The sequence below is a fragment of the Nothobranchius furzeri genome, chromosome 8 (genome assembly GCF_043380555.1).
Source record: "Nothobranchius furzeri strain GRZ-AD chromosome 8, NfurGRZ-RIMD1, whole genome shotgun sequence".
Classification (NCBI taxonomy): Eukaryota; Metazoa; Chordata; class Actinopteri; order Cyprinodontiformes; family Nothobranchiidae; genus Nothobranchius; species Nothobranchius furzeri.
The window spans coordinates 52,392,943-52,420,151 of NC_091748.1; the positions used below are offsets into that span (position 1 = coordinate 52,392,943).

At 43.0% G+C, this 27,209-nt stretch overlaps 1 protein-coding gene across 2 annotated transcripts in view; it reads right to left on the minus strand.

The window, feature by feature from the left end:
• Positions 1-26,122, minus strand: part of ell (elongation factor RNA polymerase II) — a 59,693-nt gene extending 33,571 nt beyond the window's left edge. The window contains exon 1 of one of the 2 annotated variants that reach the window (XM_015971528.3): positions 25,920-26,121. In XM_015971528.3, the coding sequence (XP_015827014.3) occupies positions 25,920-26,054 (135 nt within the window). In that variant the 5' untranslated portion in view covers positions 26,055-26,121. Of the gene's footprint in view, positions 1-25,919 lie in introns of both variants that reach the window. The other variant, XM_015971531.3, reaches the window with a different exon arrangement.
• Positions 26,123-27,209: the final 1,087 nt, after the last annotated feature.

The window sequence follows — 27,209 nt, forward strand, 5'->3', positions numbered from 1 at the left end:
TGAAAATATGTCCAGGACTACAAATGGGTTTCATTATATTAGCGTCATCAAATCAGACTCGGAGAAAAGCAGAGAGAAAATGGCTGTAAGTTCAGCAAACTTCAAATCCTTCCTTCAGGAGGAAAGAGCCACCATAAATCTTGACATGTGGTAATAGGAGCTATAGGGCAGAGGAGATTATGAGGTGATATCATATACGTGACATGCCATGTCTAATTTATAGTCATAGGAATTACGAATACTTACAAGCTGATAGATCTCAAATTAAGTGACCGGTCAAAACACACATTACTTTTTTGTTCTTCCGGTGACCCATGAGCCAACTGGAAAGGGAGGAGACTTAGGCTCCCTGTAGCAGTGAGTGCATCTTGTTGATTAGTTCATATTCGGATAACTACTTAGCAGCGGCTGACATTTCTGTGCATCTCAGAATGGAATGCACACCTAGCTGCAGTCGGACATTTGGCTAAGCAGTGTGCATTTAGTCATTGTGTCGGATAGAGGTCAGAGGTCAGATTACGGCACAGTTCTTGTTACACACCCTGGTGCCGCTACCATGTTTACACCTGTCTATACTAACAGCACCAGTAGAGAATACTGACTGGGGTTTGATTTAAAACAACTAAATACTGCATGTGTGAAAACGCCCACTAGCACCTGTGTCTGAGTACACACTCAAACTTTAAAGTACATATAATCATGACTCAAGTGAAGTCTTGACTGAGACAGTGTCTCATTGCCTGACTTTGGAAACAACAGCGTGGAACAAAAACAGAAGAATGCCATTAGTTCACCAGATTTACAAAAAAATGTAAGTTTCCTTTTGGGCTCGGAACCTACTCCTGGAGCACCTAGCCATGCCCTGTCTAGCTCTGAACTGTTAAAACACAGCACCAGTTTTAGTAAATCCACCCAATGCCCAACCCCCCGTAACACTGCTTACATAGTGCTACCCTCAGCCTGTTCATTTCAATGGGCTGCTGACATGTCACTATTCTCTGGGACCTGAGCCCAGAATGTTCCACAGAGCTAACCTTAGGACACAAGGCAGGTTCTGACTGTGGACCCAGGCTGTAGATGGACCTGCATAGTGCCAACTAGCAACACAGCCATAATCAGTTTAACACAGATTACAAAACTAAACTCTGCTGTTTAAACTGATGTCTTACAAAATGAACACATCGGTCCAGTCAAGTCTCCCCTTTTGGATCAACAATTAGCTGAAAAATCACTTTTTTGAATACACTATTACTGTGCAAGAAAAGTATAAACGTGAAGCTTTGGTTAAAATCAATCATTTACACTTTGCTGGGTCTTCCATTCTCAGAACACCACTTGTTTGAGAGGTTAGGTTCTCCACTCAATAACATCAGATGAGGAGAAATAGCCGGCTTCTACCACTTAAACTTTAGGACAAACTACCAGAGTCTCAAAAAGAAAAGCACCATTTGAAATCTTGGACAACAAAAGATGCTAGAACCTAGAAAACAGCGACTAGTGTTCAGCAGTTTCCTCTGGCATCGTGGGTTTACAGCTCCAGCAGAAGCGTCTCAGTGAAGATACCTGTGGGGAGGGGTGAGTGTCTCATGACAGTGTTTACATTCAAAACCTAGCTTGTTCTGTAGATTTGCTATAGCAGCTTTAAAATGACACCATAAATGGGCCGTGTAGAAAGATTCACACAGAGTAGACTGTAGCTGAAGTCAGTGCTTCAACAACCACGACGCACACACATATGCAAGACAGGTTTCAGCTGCAATCCTTGAGTCAAGCCACTGTTTAACAAGAGGGGTTTTAGAGCACTGCATGCTTCCTGCTGCTGACCAACCTTATGGAGATACTGATTTCATTTTCCAACAGGACTTGGCATCTGCACACAGTGCCAAGCCTGTGTCACCTGTCAGCTGATCCAAATTAGGCATTTAGATGAATCACTGGTGCTCTTATAGATTTCAGAAGCAGAAATGGTACCATCCACTCCACAAAGGTGAAATGATGCAGCAAGTGAGCACATTCAGTGCTCAGTGCACATGAGTCATTGCTGAATTAATCGTACTGAAAAAAACTTGACCCATCACTCAGTCCTTTTAAATAAAAACAAAATTTGGATGCTGATGTGAGATGTTGGCTGTATTTAGCTTAGTTATTAGTGCATTTACTGTGACTGGCTCTTTACCAAAGTCAAGATGCTCTTTGAAGCTTCTGACATGTCCCATCTGTTTAATGTGGGCAGCACGTTTGATGGGCAAGGCAGCTTTATTTATATAGCACCATACAACAGTATAAAACTAATCAAAGTGCTTCACAACATTTAAAAACATTAAAAACAATACACAACATAAAAATGCATAAAAACTAAAGCTTAAGAACTAACATTAAAGGGACTTTACGGAGTTTTGAATTTTTATGCTCGCAATTGCCCCCTCAGGCCAAAAGCGTAAAGGCAGCTTCAATAGTAGGCTCGTGCACGAGGCGCGCATGCTGTACGTGCACACTCCTTAACGAAAATAACAGCTGAGACAGTCCCGTGTGTGTGTGTGTGTGTGGCCCAGAGGACAGGAGAACGCACAGGTTCTGTACCTTTCTCTTCAGCAGAGCCGACAAAAGTTTAAGATGGGTTAGTCCGCCAGCTTTACAGAGCTTCCCATCCCTTACTTGAAAAATTGTTCCAAAATGAAAGTTGAACCCACATCTTTTTTATCTGTGAATTCAATGCCGTTCGGCGAGTCTCAAATAAAAATTTGGGCATCTTAACTGCAAAAAAATATACCATTAATGTAAAAAATAAATTCTAAATAAATTATGTTCACATCCAGAATCGAACCCAGATCTTCTGAACGAGAGTCCGTCGTCTTACTAGGTAAGCTAAAGCGCCAATGACGTCTTGCGTATCTGTAAGTTTTATACCCTTGATGACAGCTAGAACAACGTTTAAAGAACGGTTCGGAGCGAAAATGGCCATTTTGTTGCTAATTTGCAGGAAATATCTAGAAGAAAGTAGCTAAAGGTCCTCAGAAATGTAGCTAGAGCAGCTCTCTTTTTCTGTGATTTTACAGAAAAACAGGCAATCACAGTAAAAATGCCAGGGCTCATTCTACAGGACCAGGGCATTGCAGGAGAATGTATGAAGAAGAAATTTATTATTTCTATACATGTTTTGGCTGTCAAACTTGTACCTTGTACTGGATTCCAAAACGAACAGGCAGCCAGTGCAGTGAGGCCAAGACAGGAGTAACGTGCCCCATCTTTTTAGTTCCATTGAGCTAAGGAAACATTAGTTTTTTGTTTTGTTTTGTTTTGTTTTACAGCCATTCAGCACTCAGTGTTACCCCTATACAGGGAGTGCAGAATTATTAGGCAAGTTGTATTTTTGAGGAATAATTTTATTATTGAACAACAACCATGTTCTCAATGAGCCCAAATAACTCATTAATATCAAAGCTGAATGTTTTTGGAAGTAGTTTTTAGTTTGTTTGTAGTTTTAGCTATTTTAAGGGGATATCTGTGTGTGCAGGTGACTATTACTGTGCATAATTATTAGGCAACTTAACAAAAAACAAATATATACCCATTTCAATTATTTATTTTTACCAGTGAAACTAATTTACATCTCCACATTCCCAAATATACATTTCTGACATTCAAAAACAATACAAAAACAAATCACCGACCAATATAGTCACCTTTCTTTGCAAGGACACTCAAAAGCCTGCCATCCATGGATTCTGTCAGTGTTTTGATCCGTTCACCATCAACATTGCGTGCAGCACCAACTACAGCCTCCCAGACACTGTTCAGAGAGGTGTACTGTTTTCCCTCCTTGTAAATCTCACATTTGATGATGGACCACAGGTTCTCAATGGGGTTCAGATCAGGTGAACAAGGAGGCCATGTCATTAGTTTTTCTTCTTTTATACCCTTTCTTGCCAGTCACGCTGTGGAGTACTTGGACACGTGTGATGGAGCATTGTCCTGCATGAAAATCATGTTTTTCTTGAAGGATGCAGACTTCTTCCTGTACCACTGCTTGAAGAAGGTGTCTTCCAGAAACTGGCAGTAGGACTGGGAGTTGAGCTTGACTCCATCCTCAACCCGAAAAGGCCCCATAAGCTCATCTTTGATGATATCAGCCCAAACCAGTACTCTACCTCCACCTTGCTGGCGTCTGAGTCAGACTGGAGCTCTCTGCCCTTTACCAATCCAGCCACGGCCCCATCCATCTGGCCCCTCAAGACTCACTCTCATTTCATCAGTCCATAAAACCTTAGAAAAATCAGTCTTGAGATATTTCTTGGCCCAGTCTTGACGTTTCAGCTTGTGTGTCTTGTACAGTGGTGGTCGTCTTTCAGCCTTTCTTACCTTGGCCATGTCTCTGAGTATTGCACACCTTGTGCTTTTGGGCACTCCAGTGATGTTGCAGCTCTGAAATATGGCCAAACTGGTGGCAAGTGGCATCTTGGCAGCTGCACGCTTGACTTTTCTCAGTTCATGGGCAGTTATTTTGCACCTTGGTTTTTCCACACGCTTCTTGCGACCCTGTTGACTATTTTGAATGAAACGCTTGATTGTTCGATGATCACGCTTCAGAAGCTTTGCAATTTTAAGACTGCTGCATCCCTCTGCAAGATATCTCATTATTTTTGACCTTTCTGAGCCTGTTAAGTCCTTCTTTTGACCCATTTTGCCAAAGGAAAGGAAGTTGCCTAATAATTATGCACACCTAATATAGGGTGTTGATGTCATTAGACCACACCCCAACCTCATTACAGAGATGCACATCACCTAATATGCTTAATTGGTAGTAGGCTTTCGAGCCTATACAGCTTGGAGTAAGACAACATGCATGAAGAGGATGATGTGGACAAAGTACTCATTTGCCTAATAATTCTGCACTCCCTGTATAGGCGCTGTGCCACATCTGAAATTCTATTGAATCAAACCCTCCTCAAGCACACACCCCCTCGCACGGCTCCAAAACAATTCCTTAGCGTGCCTGTATGTTTCAGTTTTCATGGATATTTAGTTTGACAGCCCATCATTGTGTTGCACATGTTAGTCCTCATTCTCATTTCCAGGTATTACAAAGAGAAACTGAAAGATTAGTTGTTTCTAAAAGTGTTGACTATTTATACCCAAAACCTGCATTCAAATTAAGTACCACATAAAATGTATCTTTTCTTTGTATGTTTGAAACCATCCTCACTTTTCATCCCTAAAATGTATTTGTAGCACTGTTGACCATGCATTTCTGAACAGGTTTATGGAAAGATTAATGAAAACACACTGGCACGCCGGAGCAATTTTTCAGGTTGAATGAAATTAAGGCTACATTCAATTCAATTCAATTCAAAAATACTTTATTAATCCCAGAGGGAAATTGATTCATGCAAACATATCTCCAAATTTTTATACTGGTCTACAAGCGTTTTTCAAAATAGTTTGCCCTTTTTGCTTTCCAGTAATATGCAGATACAATATAAGAAAAGCACACATACATAGCAAATGTGAAGACCAAAGACCAAGCTGTGATCTATTCACATTCAGAAAATTTCTTGGTTGGGTGGCGTTGGGGGTGCAGGTCAGAAAGTCTGAGCTTTGTGGTGCAACACCTCGTTGACACGGTCACTCAACTGTGGTTACACAGCCACAGGATAGAGGGACAGCTTAACATTTAGAGTCACATTTGGCTTTAGTGGTTAAAGTAATTTCTTGTCTGTCTCATGATCTGCTGAGACTGAAGCGTAAGGATTCTTTAAATAACCACAGAGCTAGCACAGAACAACCAACGTCAAGCAACTAAATCCTCACCCTGGCTTCATTACTCCCCCTCACCATCCACATGGAGGTGGACACCGGGCATAAACCTGAGTGTCCAATGTGTCACCACTACAACTTTAAATGAGGAGCAGTCTGTGTTTGCATAGAAACGTTGACCATAAACTTAAATGCTTCCAGTTAACTATTTTATGGCTCGTCGATATTCCAGCCCAAAAAATTGAAAATTAAGTAATCCAAGATGTTTACATAAGAAAAAAGGAAATGTATAACACATTCATCATATAGTTGGGATAAAAGACAATCTATAGCAGTTTCTCAATACCCAAGAACGCTGGAACGTTTTAATGTACCCCACAAGTATGTTCTTGACAAGTACAGCAGAAAGTTCGTTCCACTAGGTTCAAGCGATGAGGACGGCATTTGAAACAGAACTGTACTCCATTGCATCATGGCAAGCGCTGCTTCTCGCTACATTTAAAGAAACAACCAGAAATAAAAATAAGTAGTTTGTCCATTAAATAACAAAGAATGCATATTATTTGTATATTATTTGGTTCACTTTTGATAAAACTTAATACCAGCATTTACTGCTGTTAAATGAAGGACATTTTTCATCAAAACAGAGCTATTTAAGGTAATGCTGCTTTTATTTTCATGGTGGGTAAGCCAATTAACATTTTGAGGCATCGAGAACAGTCTGGAAAAAAAAGAACATATTTTACAGGCTACACATAATAACTTACAATAACAAATCAAATCAAACTTTATTTATATAGCACTTTTCATGCATAGGATGCAACACAAAGTGCTTAACAGATTAAAATGACCCATATAACCCACATTGCCTCTAGGGGTGGGCAATATAAACAATATAAGGTAGAAATTATTTAAAATTGGGCAATGATTAGAGTTTTTGGCTATATCGCAATACTGCAATATCGCAATAACACATGACGTCACTAAGATGTGCACCCTGCTAACAATGGGACAACAGAATGGCAGTGACTGCAAACATGGAGTGGGCGGAGGAGGAGGCCTATATGCCTCAAGTGGCATATATTTGCCACATGAGGATATTTAAAAGCATGTCATTTTGACATCTATAAACAGAGGAAAAAATATATCGCAATATATATCATTACCGCACATGCTTCAGATTATATCGTAATATAGATTTGAGGCCATATCGCCCAGCCCTAATTCCCTCCCATTCCCACACTTAAAACAACTGTGACAGTTTCACCCCAATTCACAAACCATTCCCAGACACACACACACACACACACACACACACACACACACACACACACACACACACACACACACACACACACACACACACACACACACACACACACACACACACACACACACACACACACACACACACACACACACACACACACACACACACACACACACACACACACACACCTTTATATTTCTTTATTTGGATTGCTGATATAAAACACTACAGTTATGAGCTTTCTACTCTGGATTGAAAGAGTACTTGGGCCATCGCTGATGTTTCACAAGGATGTGAGTACACAAGTTCGGACGAGTATACATATTGAGAAACTGAAATGCAGGCTTGTGTCTTCCCATCAAGTGTTTGGGCCTATTATGTTTCCATGCACCAGTCTACCCTTTCTCCCACTTCGTGATCATTGTTCAGACTGGCTGCATTCTTCAGTCCTGCTCAGGGATGTTCTGATCACGTTTTTTTTGCTCTCGATCCAATTTCAAATCATTTAATTTTGAGTATCTGCTGATACAGAGTCCCGATCCAATACTTTTCAGCGAAGCATTAAAATAAGAAGAAAACACATCAAATTTGTCCTTAAGTTTCACTTTCACTTGTTTGGGAAGTACAATGACTATAAAAACCTTTATATTATGAATACACTTAAAAGTAGCAACAATGCTCGTAATTCAAGTTGTTTACTCCCTAACTAACAGCTGCAGCTTGGTGTTTGAATCCCTGCTTGCAGTGAATCTTGTGAAGCTACCATTTTTGTTCAAGAAACAAAGAATATTGATATTGAAATTAAAACGAAGCTGTTATTTTATTAGAATTCATCATGAGATTTTCAAAAGTCATGTTTGTCGTTTTAAAAGCTTAAATTGATCTTTTTCTCTTGATCTTTTTTAAAAATGACGTGATCGACCAATTTCCAATAACGTGATTGAAACAGAGCACCCCTAGTCCTAGTTGGACAGGACACTTAAAAGGGATGTAGATTGGCTCCAATAACATACCTTCCATCAGTAGATCATATCCAACTTCACAGATATGGAATTAAAGTCAGATGCACTGAGGAAGTTCTACTGAAGCCTTTACATCATTTAAAATGTTTAGAGGCATCGCTAATGAGTTGCTTAATTGGTAGTATAGGTTGAACCTCAGGTTTGCAAGAAACTGCAGAAAAAAAGTCATCTTTTTCTAAAGATCCAATTCTTAAGTGATTAGAGAAGGCATAATTTACTTACAAGATTAGTTTTTGAAGGTCTGAATAAAAAAGGTTGCAGTTCTTCACATAATCAATACAATAATTGTTTGAAATCATACACAATAAAAACCTTGAACCGTCACCTTATTGTGGTGGAGGAGTTTGAGTGCCCTAATGATCCTAGGAGCTATGTTGTCTAAGGCACTTTGTGCTCCTGGTAGGGTCTCCCATGACAAATGGGTCTTAGGTGAAGGGTGAGACAAAGAACGGTTCAAAAGATCTTTCATGGAAGTAAAAACAAAGAGTCGGAGTACCCGTCCCGGTGGGTTACCGGTGTCCCTCCCTGGAGCCAGGCCTGGGGTTGGGGCCATTGAGCGAGCGCCTGGTGGCCGGGCTTTTGCTCAAGGGGCCCGGCTGGGCCCAGCCCGAACCGGATACATGGGCTCATCCAACTGTGGACCCACCACCCGCAGGAGGAACATGAAGGGTGTGGATCGGGTGGCAGACCAAGGCGGGAGCCTTGGCGGTCCGATCCCGGACAAGGAAACTGGTTATTGGGACATGGAACATCATCTCGCTGGCGGGGAAGGAGCAGGAGCTTGTGGCAGAGGTTGAGCGGTACCGGCTAGATATAGTCGGACTCACCTCGACACATAGCATTGGCTCTGGAAGCCAAGTCCTTGAGAGGGGTTGGACACTCTCCTTTGCTGGAGTTGCTCCGGGTGAGAGGCGGAGGGCTGGGGTTGGCTTTTTGTTAGCCCCAAGACTCTCTGCCTGTGTGTTGGGATTTACCCCTGGGGACAAGAGGGTAGCTTCCCTACGCTTTCGGGTCAGGGAATGGGTCCTGACTGTTGTTTGTGCTTATGCGCCAAATATCAGTTCAGATTACCCACCCTTTTTGGAGTCCCTGGGACGAGTGCTATATAGTGCTCCATCAGGGGACTCCATTGTCCTGCTCTTCAATGCTCACGTGGGCAATGACAGCATGACCTGGAGGGGTGTGATTGGGAGGAACGGCCCGCCTGATCTGAACTCAAGTGGTTTTTCGTTATTGGACTTCTGTGCAAGTCGCAGTTTGACCATAACGAACACCATGTTCGAACATAAGGATGCCCATCGGTACACTTGGTACCAGGGCAGCCTAGGTCGCAGGTCGATGATAGACTTTGTAGTAGGGCTGCAGCTATCGAATATTTTTGTAATCGAGTACTCTATCAAATATTTTATCGATTAATTGAGTACTCTAATAAATTACTCTTTAGCATTTTTAAACCCTTATATCAAATAGCATGTTATAAAATATGAACAACCTCTTGAAATGAGCAAGCAATTGCCAGTTATTCTTCAAGTTTTATTCAAAATTAGTTTTCAAAACTTTAGCACTTCAATTTTACTTCACAGTAAACAAATGCGAGCGGCTGCGGCCCAAACAGCACCAGAACCGCTCACGGTGCATGCACAAACATGGCTCGCCAGCTGTTTCCCTATTAACACACGTTCGTTTTAATTTTTACACTTCTTTTGCCTCACACTAACAAGGATTGTCGAAAGCATGTTTGCCGTGGTTATGTCAAAGTATACTGATCACAAAACATTTATTTTCTTTCGTTTTCCTCCACCACTCATAAATACCTGTGTCCTCCTGCAGCAATCCTGAGGGACAACAGACATCAATAACAACACAGTAAAAAGTCCGACGTGTTGTAAAAACTGCTATTTTTAGCTTATTTTAAGTCTGACGTGTTGCTACCAGACGTACGGTGTGAGCTGAAAGTGTGTGCTACAAATGAAAAAGTCGCACAGTGTCCGCAGAATATATAGAAATACAGGCAAAAATGCATTATCTTGTAGAGGCTCCGAGTCCGCTTGCAGAAGTGACATTTACATGTGGATGTTTCCTGGTCAGGTTGCAGCATGGAGGATGTGGTGTTGTGGTAGGCTAAATCCATTTTACAGTATTTACACTGGACTACGTTTTCCGCCTTACGACGTGAAAAATGGTCCCACACCTTTGACATTTTGTGTCTTTTACGCACTCCACCGGGGTCCATGTTGTCCGCCACGGCTTAAAAGAAAGTTAAGTTGTGTTCGCTACTTGCGTGTGCATGTTTATGTGCGTCACTTATTTCAGTCCGGGTGAAACATGAGCACGGGCGATTGCAAAGCCATGAATTAATTAAACATGAATTAAATGAAGCTTCGAGGCAGAGAATTTGACTCGAGGATTTTTTGTACTCTAATTATTCGAGGTACTCGAGGTATCGTTTCAGCCCTACTTTGTAGTCGTATCATCTGACCTGTGGCCATATGTTTTGGACACTTGAGTGAAGAGAGGAGCGGAGCTGTCAACTGATCACCACCTGGTGGTGAGTTGGATCAGATGGCAGGGGAAGATGCCACGTAGACCTGGCAGACCCAAACGCACAGTGAGGGTCTGCTGGGAACGTTTGGCAGAAGAACCTGTCAAGACGGTCTTCAACTCCCACCTCCAGCAGAGCTTTGACCGCATCCCGAGAGCAGTGGGGGACATTGACTCCGAGTGGGCCTTGTTCCCCTCTGCGTTTGTTGAGGCGGCTGATGCTAGCTGTGGTCGCAAGGTGGTCGGTGCCAGTCGTGGTGGCAACCCCCGTACCCATTAGTGGACACCAGAGGTTCGGGGAGCCGTCAGGCTGAAGAAGGAGGCCTACAGGGCGTGGCTGGTCTGTGGGTCTCCGGAGGCAGCAGACGGGTACCGGATAGCAAAGCGGGGTGCAGCAGTGGCAGTTGCCGAGGCAAAATCTCGGGCGTGGGAGGAGTTTGGTGAGGCCATGGAGAAAGACTATCGATCGGCTCCAAAGAGGTTCTGGCAAACTGTCCTGCGCCTCAGGAGAGGAAGGCAGCAACTTGCTCACACTGTTTACAGTGGGGATGGGGAGCTGCTGACGTCAAATGGGACTATAGTCGGGCGGTGGAAGGAATACTTTGAGGAGCTCCTCAATCCAACCTAGGCGCATTCCGAGGAGGAGCCAGAGCAGGGAGACCTGGGGATGGACTGTCCAATCTCTGGGGCAGAAGTTGCTGAGCTAGACAAAAAACTACACAGCGGCGGAGCCCCGGGGGTGGATGTGATTCGTCCTGGGTATCTCAAGGCTATGGATGTGGTAGGGCTGTCATGGTTGACACGTCTCTGCAACGTTGCGTGGCCATTGGGGGCAGTTCCTGTGGAGTGGTAGACCGGGGTGGTGGTCCCCATCTTTAAGAAGGGTGACCGGAGGGTTTGTTCCAACTATAGGGGGATCACACTCCTCAGCCATCCTGGAAAGGTCCACTCCAAGGTACTGGAGAGGAGGGTCCGATCGATAGTTGAATCTCAGATTGAGGAGGAGCAATGTGGTTTTCGTCCTGGCCGTGGAACTGTGGACTAGGGCTGGGGGTAAACGATTATTTTTAAAACGATTATTTTGACTATTATTTTATCAAATAGTCGACTATTCTAATGACTATTTAGACAATTAATCTAATGATTATTTTTCTATTGCACAGTTAATAAAAACCAAAAAATCTCTAATAAATTCCTCAGAAAAATTGACAAATTGTTACTGTAAGAGAATAAACACTACAGACCTTCCATTTTGTATAACACTGCTTTTATTGTGTTGCAGTTGGTTATGTTCTGGTGACGTGTAGAATTTGGGAGTGCAGGCTGCTGGAGACGGAGTGTCTCCATGCTGCTTTGTTTGGATCACTTATGTTCGTGAGGCGAGAGGTGTTACGACTCTTCCTGGGGAGTTTGGCTCGTGTGCAAAAAGGAAGGGACAATAACACGGGATTTAAAAGTTAAAATGATGATCAGGTTTATTTACAACTACAAAAAAAGATGAATCTTTCCATCCACAGGTTGGGAATAATACAACTAATTCTGCCTGTGGGGAGTTAAAAAGTACAAATGAGTAGGGATGTCCCACTGGGTAAAGATTACAGGGTTCTGGACCAAAATAAGAATCTCCAAAGGTCATAACTCTAAACTGGGTGGTTAAACCAAACTCAAGGTGATATTTTAAACTAAACCGAAAACCCACAACACTCTAAATGTAATAAAAGGGAGATCTGCACCACAAAAAAGATGAACTCTAAACCAAAACATAACAGCTTATCCAAACGCAAGAAGCTGTTAGCGAAAATGCTAACAGTAGCTTTACCAACGATAAGTTCAAGTTACCAAGTTTAAATAAACTAAAAACACCCAGCAAACAGACCAGCACGAAGGAAAGACTGCTACCACCAAAACAGCTCTCCTAATATGTCTGAAAGAAGCTCCTTTATGAAGGCAGAAACGCTCCCGGTGATTTTCTACATCTGCGATAGAGAAGGAGCAGCGCATCTGACCCCGGAAGTTGTTGTCCGTTGCCGAGAGACGAAGGCGGGCAAAACAGGAAAGGAATCTAGCAGCGGACGGAAATTGTTCCGGGTCTTCGGTATTTGGTGGAGATGTTCGTGAAGGCGGAGAAGAGGGCGAACTAGAGGAAAAACAGGCAGATTCCACCTCTATTTACAAACTCCTGGGGATGCAACAAGTGGGCGTGGTGCATCGACGACCGGATCTGACGTCGACAAATTTTTAGAATCGAGCCGTCGATGTCATCGAGGCTTCGCTACAGCCCTACTGAGGACCAGCTCTATATCCTTGCAAGGGTGATGGAGGGGGCATGGGAGTTTGCCCAACCAATCCACATGTGTTTTGTGGATTTGGAGAAGGCTTATGACCGTGTCCCCAGGGGCACCCTGTGGGGGACGCTCCAGGAGTATGGGGTGGGTGGCCTTTTGTTAAGGGCCATTCAGTCCCTTTACCAGAGGAGCGTGAGTTTGGTCCGCATAGCCGGTAGTAAGTTGGACCTGTTCCCAGTGAAGGTTGGACTCCGCCAGGGCTGCCCTTTGTCACCGGTTCTATTCATAACCTTTATGGACAAAATTTCTAGGCGCAGCCGTGGTGTGGAGTGTGTCGAGTTTGGGGGCAGGAGAATCTCGTCTCAGCTTTTTGCGGATGATGTGGTCCTCCTAGCTTCATCCAGCTCTGACCTTCAGCTCTTGCTGGGTAGGTTTGCGGCAGAGTGTGAAGCGGCTGGGATGAGGATCAGCACCTCCAAATCTGAGACCATGGTTCTCGACCGGGAAAGGGTGGCTTGCCAACTCCGGGTCGGGAGAGAGGTCCTACGTCAAGTGGAGGAGTTTAAGTATCTCGGGGTCTTGTTCACGAGTGAGGGTAGGAGGGATTGGGAGATCAACAGGCGGATTGGTTCGGCGTCTGCAGTGATGCGGACGCTGAGCCGATCTGTCGTGGCGAAGAGGGAGCTGAGCCAGAAAGCCAGGCTCTCGATTTACCGGTCGATCTACATCCCAATCCTCACCTATGGCCAAGAGCTTTGGGTAATGACCAAAAGAACGAGATTGCGAATACAAGCGGCCAAAATGAGTTTCCTCCGTAGGGTGGCCGGGCTCAGCCTTAGAGATAGGGTGAGGAGCTCGGATATTCGGGAGGGACTCGAAGTAGAACTGCTGCTCCTCCAGATCGAAAGGAGTCAGTTGAGGTGGTTTGGGCATCTGGTCAGGATGCCTCCTGGAGGCCTCCCTGGGGAGGTGTTTCGGGCATGTCCTGCCGGCAGGAGGCCCCCTGGTCGACCCAGGACACGTTGGAGAGGTTACATCTCCAATCTGGTCCGGGAACACCTTGGGGTCCTGCCGGAGGAGCTGGTGGAGGTGGCTGGGGAGGACAGGCTGGAGCTCCCTAGTTGGGATGCTGCCCCCGCGACCCGGACCCAGATAAGTGGAGGAAGATGACGACAATGACAAATCTTCCCAGAACCCTTATAATCAGGCAGTTTGTTCTGTAGAATGAAAAAAGTTGTTTGCCAAAACAGTGAAACTTTGATGTCCTCTATAGGTTTTTCCCAATCCATTTGATTATTGTTAAGAAATGTATAAATTCTACCCTTTTCAAATATATTTCACATATGACAGCACATGAATAAAGTGTAAATAAAACACTTCAATGAATGTATTTAATCCATGGATTGTATGTATTATAGTGATTTCTAAAACAGAAAACTCCCGAGTCCCGACTAAGCTGAAATATTTCAGATCTCCTGGGGCCTCATTTATCAAGCTTGCTTACGCACAAAACGGGGTTGGAAAACTGCGTAAGCAACTTTTCATGCAAACTTTGGGATTCATGAAAGAAAACTTAGTGGAAAAATGTGCGCAACTTTAAGTTGACTAAGGACCTGGCTTACGCACATTTTGGACATGGAGAGCACCTGCAGTGCTGCTGCTGAGAAGGATAAAATTATGAAATCCTGCAGCATTATCACTTGTACCGCTTCGTTTTCACACAGAACAAGACCCCCAACATGCGCGTGCGCGCGCACACACACACACACACACACACACACCGAATCGCAGAATACGGAATGCAGAATACCAGCAGGGGGGCAGATTGAGACATAACATCATGCGTCTGTTACAGTGTGAGCGTCCTGTCACTGTGACATGATTGATCATGCGCCCTGGCTACTTGGACAAGGGAGACCTTCGTTTGGGTGACTGGTTAGCGCGAGTGACTTTCACCTGGGAGTCTGGGGATCGAATCCCGATTGGATCATTTTTTTTTTATATCTGGCACAGATCTCTGAAGAATTCACAACATTGACGGCTTCAGCAACACTGTGCCACTCCGTGGATTTTCTCTTATTTTTTTTTGCAAAAGCACTTCCTTTCATTTCTCCACCTCACCCACAAGTACCTCAACTTCTGCTTGTGAAATAGCGCTTCCTTGATCTGCGGTTGTGATCAAAATGCTGCAACAAGCCGGCTTATGTATATGCATGAGGTCCACAAGGCACTTTGCATTGACCATTTATGGCAGTAAGTGGGCATGGTGAGGGCGGGATGTGACTAAAATGCAGCTGAGAATCATTCTCGTTAGTCTCTGATTTATGAAGCGGAGATTGCGTGCAGCTGTGCGTACTCCATGTTTGATAGATCACAAACCTGCTTGGCGTAAGTAAATTTATTTTTTGCTGAGCTTAAGTATGGTTTTAGTAAGGATTCTACGCAATGTTTGATAAATGAGACCCCTGGTGAATAAACATTTATTAAACATTTTGCATACTTAAACTCAGTGCTTCATTTAATCGATAGCCTTTACTTTTCCTGGAACAAAATGTTCTTGGACAACCAGATGTTTAAAAAAAAATTAATATTGCACAGCTGAACCTGATTTTTTTTTTTAGCACCATTGACAATGAGCCATTTAAAGACTACAGCACGCCCTTTAGCCTGATGACGGTCAGGCTTACCCACTTCCTCACTTATGTCACAACCAGTAAAAAAGGAAAAAGAGTGAGTCTGTGGCTTCAAGTCCGAACAGCAGAAGCTCTAGTTAACTCCGTCCTCAAACATTGCATGAAAGAAAACCAGCTGACAGTCACGTCTCACACAGGAAGCACTGAACTATTGCTGCACAAGGACAATACACAGAAACAAAATGAGAAATATACTGTCCTTAATGAGGAACACGGGTTTGCACAATAGCCGAGGTAGCATTGCACCCGAGCCAATTGTTTGCTGAGCTTATCCTGGAATGAAGCGAACATGCCATTGAGAAATTCGTCTTCTCCTACTAAGCAGACATGTATTCACACTCAATGATACAATAAAGAGTGTAACTCACATCCTCTTGCAACTCACAGCTGAGTTTGGGTACCCGCCAGTGTCAGTTTTATGGAAGCAATTTTTATAATGCCTAATAAAAATACCCAAATCACACTGTAAACAATGCACTGTGAGCACATGTACAGGGTGGTGCAATTTGTAAAGAGAATGGAAACAACATTCTAATCTATTATGCTGCTTCATCCCTTTACAACATGAAAGTTAAGCTGCAGAAAAGAAATAGAGGGGGAAACGATTAAAAAGCCAGTTTCTTTGTACATCACAGGGAAAATGAGTATCCTTGGCCTCACCCACCTTGACTTGTGACTGTGGAAGCCTGTATTGATTTCACAACTTTTGCAGAATCTTTGCTAGTAAAACCTAAACGATGATTTATACATCTCCTTCTGCGTGGGTACGAAGACACGCAACGCCACGATGCGTCGGTACAAAGGCCCTCCTGACAGGCTGATGGAGACATGCCCAACTTTTTAACTACTAGTTGAAAATGACAGACCGTCAAATGCTCCCTCAAAAAAAAAACATTCTTTATGTATATACATATATATAAATATAAGAGAGAGAGAGAGAGGAGAGAGGAGAGAGGAGAGAGGAGAGAGAGAGAGAGAGAGAGAGAGAGATGGAACAGATTGAAGAATGCCTTGTGGAGAAAATCTGAAAATGTGAATGAATGAGTGAACAAGACTAGGGATGTTTCCATCACATTTCTTTTGCTCCCGATACAAGTTCAAGTCATCTGATTTTGCGTATCTGCCGATAGTCACAATCCGACACTTCAGCACAGCATTAAAATAAGGGAAAACAAATCCAAGATTTCATTTAAATTTTTTTATTTAAATTTTTTAATAATATATTTTATATTTGTTGTTTTATAAAGGTTAAATCCGATCTTTTTCACCCGATTCCAATCTTGTGAAAACTATGTGATCGGGACCGATTTTCGATCACGTGACAAAATCAGAGCATCCCTAAATGAGACCTTTAAATACAGGTCCTTCTCAAAAAATTAGCATATTGTGATTAAGTTTTCTGTAATGTACTGATAAACATTAGACTTTCATATAAATTAGATTCAGTACACACACAACTGAAATAGTTCAAGCCTTTTATTGTTTCTAATATAGATGATTTTGGCACACAGCTCATGAAAACCCAAAATTCCTATCTCAAAAAATTAGCATATCATGAAAAGGTTCTCTAAACGAGCTATTAACCTAATCATCTGAATCAACTAATTAACTCTAAACACCTGCAAAAGATTCCTGAGGCTTTTAAAAACTCCCAGCCTTGTTTATTACTCAAAACCACAATCAAGGGTAAGACTGCCGAACTGACTGCTGTCCAGAAGGCCATCATTGACACCCTCAAACAAGAGGGTAAGACACAGAAAGAAATTTCTGAACGAACAGGCTGTTCCCAGAGTGCGAAGTCTATGGGATGGAAAAAGTGTGGCAGAAAACGCAGCACAACGAGAAGGGGTGACCGGAACCTGAGGAAGATTGTGGAGAAGGACCGACTCCAGACCTTGGCTTCCCTTCACCTATTGGCTAGGGGAGAGGTCACTAACAAGTTTGAAACCAACATCTGAATGCCAAATGGGATTACGAGAGGCACTTCTGAGGAACGTTTTAAATATTTTCCACAGTCTATGTTGGATTTGTGAACGTAAGACTTTTTGCGGAGTGAGGACCAACAATTTTATTGGAGTAGGCCTATTTTTATTGGGAGTAATTTTCTGGATGTAAAAAGACCATTCTTGCTGGAAATGGCTCAGTGCTGTCATTTATATGAGGTTTGGAATGGTGAGTTTATTTTTAATTTCCGAGAAGTTTGACAAAAATGTTAACACCGTCTACAGTAATGGTTGAATCCTTGATTGCCAAAGATGGTTGGAATTACAAAAATCCTAGCTTTAAAATGATGTATACCGTAAATCCTCTAATATTAGGCTGTATTTAATTAACTGCCGGGTATCATATTTTGGCCGGTGTCGGAGTCGGCGGAAGTGAATAATGGCCGGTTTTTTATTGTGGCTGGGTGGAATGTGGTAACAAGCAAGTACGGGGGGCGGTTGTGTCATCCGTCTCACTTTTGATTTGCCAGTGATAGACCACGAGGGTAACTTTAACCATGCGGAGACGAAGAGGAGGCGAAAATTTGAAGTTCAACTTCAAAGAGAACGTGCTGATTATGCTGCAGAACACTCTGGGGAGCAGTAGCAGGGGTTGTATGAACTAGTCACTAGTCGACTTCACCGCTCTATAGTGACTTTTTATGCCTGTCATTGACTAGTCGCTGTCACGTGATAATGACCGGCAAGATGCAGTCCACGGAAAAGATAGCAGCCTGCTGTCAGCAGGTGACAAGCTCCTGCGCGTCGGGAAGCAACGCGCTGTGCCAGAGCGTCGGTACCGACACCCGCCGTTACTTTACGTTTACCCTCTTGCAATTTCACATTCCCCTCACCCCCATCCTAACCTTAACCAGCTTGCGCATGCAAAGCTCTGATTGTTGACGCGGTCCAGACATCTGCGTCCTGAGCACGGCCACAGTAACATTATCAAAATCAGGTGTCGCCACTAGGGCTGCAACAACGAATCGATAAATTCGATGAAAATCGATTACTAAAAGCGTTCGCAACGAATTGCGTCATCGATTCGTTGTGTCGCACAACTCTTCCAAAAGCGCCCCCCGCCCCCCCCCTTCCCCCTTCCCGCCCGCCATTGCGCGCAGACCAGAGCAAGTCAGATCAGCGCGAGGGAGAGCCGGCAGATCAGCGCGAGGGAGAGCCGCAGATCAGCGGGAGGGAGAGCCGCAGATCAGCGGGAGGGAGAGCCGCAGATCAGCGCAAGGGAGAGCCGGCAGATCAGCGCGAGGGAGAGCCGCAGATCAGCGGGAGGGAGAGCCGGTAGCGGCAGATCAGCGCGAGGGAGAGCCGCAGATCAGCGCGAGGGAGAGCCGCAGATCAGCGGGAGGGAGAGCCGCAGATCAGCGGGAGGGAGAGCCGCAGATCAGCGGGAGGGAGAGCCGCAGATCAGCGCGAGGGAGAGCCGCAGATCAGCGCGAGGGAGAGCCGGCAGATCAGCGCGAGGGAGAGCCGCAGATCAGCGGGAGGGAGAGCCGGTAGCGGCAGATCAGCGCGAGGGAGAGCCGGCAGACTTGCGCTGCTGCGAACCGGTTCCGCATTGTTGCACAGCGATCCAGGCAGCTGCTTCCAGCGCACGGTCCATTCTCAAAGTGGCGCAACCAAAAAACTATAATTAGCACACGATCGTTCATGTCCGCACATGTTCTCTATTTTCTGTCTTATTTGTGCCTGAAGCGCGCTACTGCGGAGCTCATCACCTGTGCTGCGGTGATTTCACCTCACGCAGCATCGAAAACGCGCTCTGCGCTTTTCGGTCAGGAGATCCCTTTGATCTGCTCAGAAGTAACTGATGAGGTGAAAAGGTAAGAATCCAGGCAACAGATTTTCTGGAGAATTAAGAGGAGATGCAGGAAGATGAGAGACAGACAGGACAGGAAAATAGTTCAATAAAAACAAGAAAACAAAACAAAGTGTTGAAAAGTAAAATGTAGGTAGATTTATCTCCACTACACGTTTTTACCAGTAAAAAACAATAAGTTATACACATGTCATATTTATACATCTGATACAATTCAGATCACCTTCAAAACTCAGTCACACACCCAGGGCCGTTTCAAGACATTTTGGGGGCCAAGGCAAAATGCCCCCCCCACCCCCACCCCCACCCCCCCCAATAACTGGGCTCCCCAGAAGCCTCTGTGTAATTCATGCCCTCTCCAGTAGTGTTAGTTATATGGTGTTTATAAAAGCCCCTCAGACATTACTGACATGTTCTAATATTATCAGATGAAAAACTAAATTATCAGACACGCTGTCTCATCTGCTTCTTTTATAAACTTGCAAAAAGTAACAAAACCATTTGAAAGCCACTATTTGTGGATTCTCTGAAAGTTTCCATGGAGTGTGTGACAACTTATTTTTTCATTGATCCTATCGTCTAATCTCACAGCTGAAACAAGCATCCTTAATAATCTGTGCACAGGAAGCTTACCGATGCTGTAGTAAAACAAAAGGTATTATAATATATTATTAATAAAACCTTGTTGCAGCACTAAAGCAGAAAAATTAGATTTTGCATTAAATATGCAAAATATTTACAAATGAATTGTTTTAGAGCCCTTTAATTGGCAGAATCTGATATTAATTTAGTTCTTACAAAAAATGGGTCCCAACATGGTTTGTGTGGCGTTGCCATAGTGTGACGTCATAGGCACAGATCCCTGTCCTCTTGTTTGGAAATGGAAATATGGTCACCCTACATTAAACAAACTGTCCACCCGGGCTTTTGCACTGCACAGAGACGCTTCGCTGCCTACGACTGAACGTCAGTTGAGAGTCAGTCTCATGCAGACTGACCAATGAAGAGAGGGCCTCAAGTTAAGACCCTTTCCTCATTGGTCAGTCCACACGAGGTGGGTCAAAGGTTACTCTGGGCGGGTTACGTGTTGTCAGGCATTCAAGTATTGAGTATATTTACTGCATATTACAGTAAAATATTCTGTATGTGACCACATTATGGTGATCCTTGGGTCGTGATGATGGAGCCCTTGAATATTGTTGCCCAGGGTACAACAAAGTGTTAATCTGGCCCTGGTTCCGCCATCACATTCCCGCAGAAACTGGTTGATCACACCGGGGCCAGACTAGCATGTGGTTTTACAACCACAATGTCCTAAGAAGCAAAAACGCTTTTAAAAGGGAGGGAGGAGTCCTAACTGTTGCTGCAGGCGTGTTGTGTGAGAGTGCAGTTATATACTGGTTAATATATTTTTGGGTTCAGTTGCTTTCATGTGGCCTAATGTGAGTCTATTTGGGATCATTGGAATGATCAGCAGCATTTCTTGATGTGACTTTATGGCAGTTGCCCAGGGCATCATCGCAAGGAGGATGGCATTCATTTACTTTTGTTTTATTTGGTATTTTTTCAGTCATTTTTGGAAATAGTGATCAATTTTGATTAATTCACGGCCAATGTTTAATTACATTTAAAATAAATGTCAACAGATGAGATCAAACAAAACAGATGAGAATTGCCCTTAAGCTGTTTAACTTGGACCAAGCATTTTAGGTCACAGATAGATGTAGCTTAGGGTCTCTGTCTATACACCTTATAAGACAATTTAGGTGATGGCATGTTGTTTTTCTGCTATTGAACTGTTTTCTAATAATGTTGTGTTAAATAAAGTGAAGGAAGGAGAGAAATAACGTTTCCCTAGCAGTTTTTAAAAATTTCCCCATGTAATCCGATTAATCGATTAATCGTGTCGAGACCCCGTCCGATTAATCGATTATCCAAATAATCGTTTGTTGCAGCCCTAGTCGCCACCTCAAAAACTAATTTAACACGCGATTGTTCATGTCGGCTCATTTCCTTTTATGTTTTTGTTTTTTTATTATTTCATTTGTGCCTGATGCGTTTCGCTGCTGTGGATCGGGGTGCATCACCTGTTTGTCCTCTGGTGATTTTACCTTATTGGTGCGCCCGGCAAGCAGCGTGCACTCCGCAGTTTTTGCGGTCGGTAGATCTTTTAGAACTGCAGTTCAAAGGTAACTCATAAGGTGAATATATATGAACCCAGGTAGAAGTTTCTCTTTAGGATTGAGAGGAGATGCAGGAAGATAATAAACAGGCAGGACAGAAAAATAATCAAATAAAAACAAGTTAGTTTTTGTACCTGGTGGTTGCAACAAACAGACACCATTGAAGGTAATCAGAAGTGAGGAACAGAAAATGAAATAATTATTTTAATGTGTAGAGCAGCAGGAACTCCAAGAGGCTGCAGGCGCATCAGTGAGTTTGCGGCCACTGCGCAGGGGGAGGGGGGAGCTGAAGCAGAAACTACCATTGTTAAAAGAAATGTGTTTAACTTTGAAAATGTGGGCGCAATTTTAATTGTCAAAAACTCCAGCGAACCATTAGTTCATTTTGCTCAAATAGAAATTGAGGCCTGCCTCTAATTCTGGTCCTCCTTCCAATAAAGGCCTGGAGCTTGATGAGCTTGAGTCAAATACAGACCTGGGCCTGTATTAGAGGATTTACGGTAATATGTATGGTCATAGAACAAGCGTTGAAAAAAATGCTGATGTGATGTGGAAGTAGAGCTGGGTTAAACTATTATTTTTTTATCGTATAGTCGACTATTCTAAGGACTATTTAGACGATTATTTTTCTGTTGAATGATCAATCGGTCCTTGTCAGGTGGTGTATCGGGGGCTGTAGCGTGTTGCATGATGGGATAGCTAGGTGTATAAACAAAGGAAGCACCGTTTTCTTTGTGTGTTGTGAGCTTATTAAACTGCAGAAAATGGTACACTCATGGGCTGCCATGATATCTTCACAAGAAGGCAAAAAAAAGTTAAATGTAGGCAAGGATCGCGTTAACTGTATATTTTCCGTTTTTGACCGTTTATTTTGACAGAGAAATCTCAAGACTGTGCAGACATTTTAAATGTTACGCACAGAGAACATCACGGAGGCAACAGCATCTATCAAGAAAAGATTCCCATCAGAACATCTGAGCATTACCTAAGACCTGGACATCACAATCAGTGCAGTTCACCATCAGCACACTGAAGAGCTGTTAGAGCAGCTCGGAGGGCGTCTGTGGGTCACAGCAGCAGCAGGACCAGAACAGCAGGTGATATGTTCTTATTTTAAGTGAAATTGTTTAATTGTAACATTAATATGTTGCTGGACGTGCTGGCCAGCTTTAGACTAAATATTGATGAAGTATGAATGAAAATAAAATTATGAATTTTTATTTATTAGAGAAAATGACGGGAGAAAACGATCATGACCTCTGCATGTAGGTACTGTTTCTGTACCTGCTTACAACTTATATTAATAATAACTTGTTTAATTAATTAATGTTTCTGGAGGGCTACTCTTTACTTTCACTTGATTATAAATAGGTTAAAGGAGTGCTAAGCTTACTCAAGTGATATATATTCAGCAGTAATGATGCGTCTGAGCTCCGTTTGTTTCCTTTGAGGTCATAGGGATCTACAATGTTGATTGTGGACAACTTCTGAAAATGCCGATCTCTAGCCTCCTTCAGAAGTTTTTTCCTGTAAGGGATGAGTTCATCCTTGTTTTTTTTATCCATCCTTTTGACTCTTATTCTGCTTTAACTTCAGCTGCAGCTTCCCCTAGCAATGCAAGTCATACACCTAAAATGGCGCTAAGGGGGTATGGTTGACATGCAGGTCACGAGTCTGACCAGGGCCGATAAAAACTATAAAACCTCAAACAAATACCCCTAATAAACTTTATGAATTGGTACTGTAAAAGAACAAACACTACAGGCCTTCCATTTTGTATAACACTGCTGTTATTGTGTTACGGCAGGTTGTGTTCTGGTGACGTGTAGAGCTTGGGAGTGCTGAGCCTGAGAGGTGGTTGGAGATGGGAGTTTCATTCTTCATGCTGCTTGTTTTGGTCACTCACGTGCATGTGGCGAGTGGTGTTACGACACTTCCTAGGGAGATTGGCTAGTGTGCAAAAGACAAGATTTTAAAGTCAAAATGATGATTAGGTTTATTTACCAAAAAACACAAGTCAGGAATACTAACAAACGAAAATATTATGGACTGTGGGGAACAAAACTAAAGTACAAATAACTAGGGTTTTTAATTATCAAACAACTAAAAGATGTCCCACTAGGCAAAGATTAAAAGGTTCTTAAAGACTATAAGGATCTTAAAAAGGTACAAACTCAAAACTGAGTGGTTAAACCAAACTCAAGACGATATTTTAATCTCAACAAAAAACCCACAGCACTCCAAATGTTACCAAAAGGGAGATCTACTCCACACAAAAGTTCAACTCTTAACCAAAAAGAAACAGCATATCCAAACACAAGAAGCTACAAAAATGCTAACAGTAGCTTTACTAACATTAAGCTTCAGTTGCCAAGTTTAAATAAGCCTTAAAGACCCAGCGAACAGACCAGCATGGAGGAGAGACTGCTGCCACAACACAGCTCTCCTCAAACATCTGAAAGAAGCTCCCTTATGAAGGGAGAAACGCTAATCCCGGTGATGTCCTCCATCTACAGTAGAGACGAAGCAGCGGAAGCTGTTGTCCTTTAAAATAGGGCAAATTTTCAAACTCATCCTTTGTATAAAATTTGTACCTTCATGCTTGATCATCTTGGACCAGACAAAGCCACTGAGATCAATGTTTCTTTTATTATGCCCGGTTCGTGCCATCTCTAATAAATTCCAAAAACATGGACCACGAAAACCCCCTCCCACACAGGACATCTGAATCTGATGTGTTCCAAGATCTGCAGTCCCACACATACACACATTTCTGACACACAGAAGCTTTGAACACTCATTACAAGACAAGCCCTTCCCTTTCAATGATAGATATGTTGATTACTCAGAAGCCTCTTTCTGGTAAATATGTGACTAAGATGCCTTTAAAAAAAGAGGAAATAAACAAAAAGGTACAGCTAACATGCAACAAATCAAGCAACACAGCCCCAAGACTACTTATCTAACGGGGATGAGAGTCAAGAACTAGTTTTGTGTTGTCTTGTCTGTCTGAACTGTATGCCTACCAGTTTATCAGTTCCTTTCATCTAAAATATTCTTCTGACAGCTGCTCAAAGCAAGGCTGTGCTGCCAAACTCACGTCTTTGAACTGCAGCTTGCATCTAGTCATTTTGCACAGAAAAAGCAGAGCGTTTTACGTGGAACAAGTGAGAATTCAGGAACACAGGTGCTCCATCGACAATCTCCTCACAACTTGCGCCAGATTTGAGTTCCAGAAAACTGTAAATGGTGGCTATGATCCAAGGATCCAAGTTTCTCATTTCTTCCAATTGCGTCCAGACAGAATAATAAGCTAATCTGAATAACCTGCTGGATGAAACAATCTTATTTTGCATGCTTACATGTCATTGTGTCAACACTTGATTTAGACTCATTGATGCAAACGTGATTGCTCGTTTTTATAATATTAGGCTACATATTAGCATTTCATCACTTTTTAGGAATTACGTGTACTGTAGCTGTTCCTCACCCAGCAGCCTGTTTGTAACATTATTGTTTTGGTTCATCAGCTGCTGTCGTGCTGTATGTAGACAGCCACTGAAGCTGGAGATGAGGCCCTCTCCTCTTGCCCTGCCAGGCTTTCCCTGTCAAATATTTATAGAAGCTGAAACGTTAGATGGCCACCGGCAACAAGCAGCAGCAGCAGCAGCAGCAGACACTTCAGTGTCTCACCACAAAACTGGGGACAATTAAACTTGATGAGGTGCATTTTATGAAGCAATAACTTAGTTTGACGCAATTCTAAAGCAGTAAGGAGTACGTGAGACTTTAGGCGAAGTGAGGGGGTTGGGGAATGAAGTCTCACACGAATGCAGGGTGGATTTTTTTTCCTCCAAATTATTCAAAGCGTCGTCATTAAGACATCTCAGCTTTAACAACTTCGAACGATTAGTTTAAACGCGGAATTTAAATACCAAACGTGACTTAACCCGGACATTCGCAGGCTAGTTTAGCTACAGCTGGGGTTGCCAAACAATTAGATACTGCCCAACAAAGTTTCGAGAATCGCCCTCAATCTAAATTTCCCCTCCTGGTGTTATCGGTTTAATTCTTCGCGAGCCGCTCAAGACGTGTCAAGATGACGAATTAAGTTAGAACTGTTGCGTCAAATGAAACAAATAACCACCCTTTAGTAGCTGGGTGAATGTCTACGTTACAGCATCTGGAGTGGGCTCTTATCGAGCCGAGCCGAGCCGAACCCAGCAGCAGCAGCAGCAGCAGCCTGAAGACAGGAGGAGGCAGACGGAGCGGGGACTGACCTCCCTGAGCCTGTCACAGCCGCCAGGGCACCCTCCGAAAACAAAAACGCCCCGGTACCGCAAAGGACACCTTACCTTGCTGCTCTGAAAGCCCTCGAACGCCCTGAGTGCACTGTCAGTGAGTTTAACGTGAAAGACGGTGACATTGCTGCCGTTGCTCACTCTTCCACAGGACAGTCCGTAGCACTGCTCCTCCTTCAGCGCCGCCATCTTACCACCATTCCCACCACGCGCACGGACGGACGCGCTCTGTCGTAAACCGAGAAGTCCCGTTGCTTTTTCATTGAATATTCAGTGGCTGGTCACCGGTGATGACGTCACTCGGCAGCCCTCCCTAAAGCAAGTGTTCATCACTGAACTCGTGTCACTAGGACATTACTCAACACTTACAAATGTATGTTCGTCCAAACAGCAGCTCAGATACACTGTGGTTCACGCATCACATAAAACCCAATAATGTCACAACTTAACACATATCACTGCTGCGATATTTATCCATCTGCACCCATATTAACAATATAAAAGAATATTAAAACGTTTTAGAGAATCAAATATCATTGAAGTGTGGGTTGCAGCATATTTGAATGTTTGTTTGCCCTATGTCTAGCTCCAAATCCTGGATGTGGAACTTCCCATATTTTTTCTGAAGTTTATAAGAAAGAAGAAGACCAAGATTAGCTTCCAATATGAAAATCTAACCATGTCTCTAAAAACAGCATTTTAAAGGTTTGATCCAAGTATCACAGTATCCGTAAGCAATCCAATGTAAGAATAAAAACAGAAGATGTGAAATATTTTAGGTCTCAAACGAATGACAATATTTAAATTTAGTGAAGAAACTAAATTTGATCATTTTTACCCACCTGCTGCAATGGGTTCAATTAAAAGACAAAGAATCTAAATTCAGTATTAAAAAATCTGCCTCAGAAACTTTGGATAACAAAAGCATGTCTTTTTAGCATCGAAAAGAAGTTTGCAATAAGCAAAGTGCATTCAGTATTAATATAATATTGTTGCAGTAGAATCAGAGCCCGATAAGACATGGATGCAAAAGTACATCAGAGTATCAATACAAATTGGTATTTGACTCTGAGGTGATTTAGGGACCAATCCTTGAGGAACCTCACTGACTCCATTAGTAGTTTGCTTAATGTACAGAGATCTGCTAGATATATTAATCTTAGCATTCAAATGTACAAGTAAATCTACTGTTATTAGTTGTGTTGCCAATATTGATTTTGTCAGGTAGTGAAATAAATATTTACTCTTCCATTTATGAAGTGCCTATTATTGTGTATGCTGCACACTAAAAGGGCAATGAGCTCCTTCATGAATTCAGAAATAGCTAATTATTGATAAAAAGGA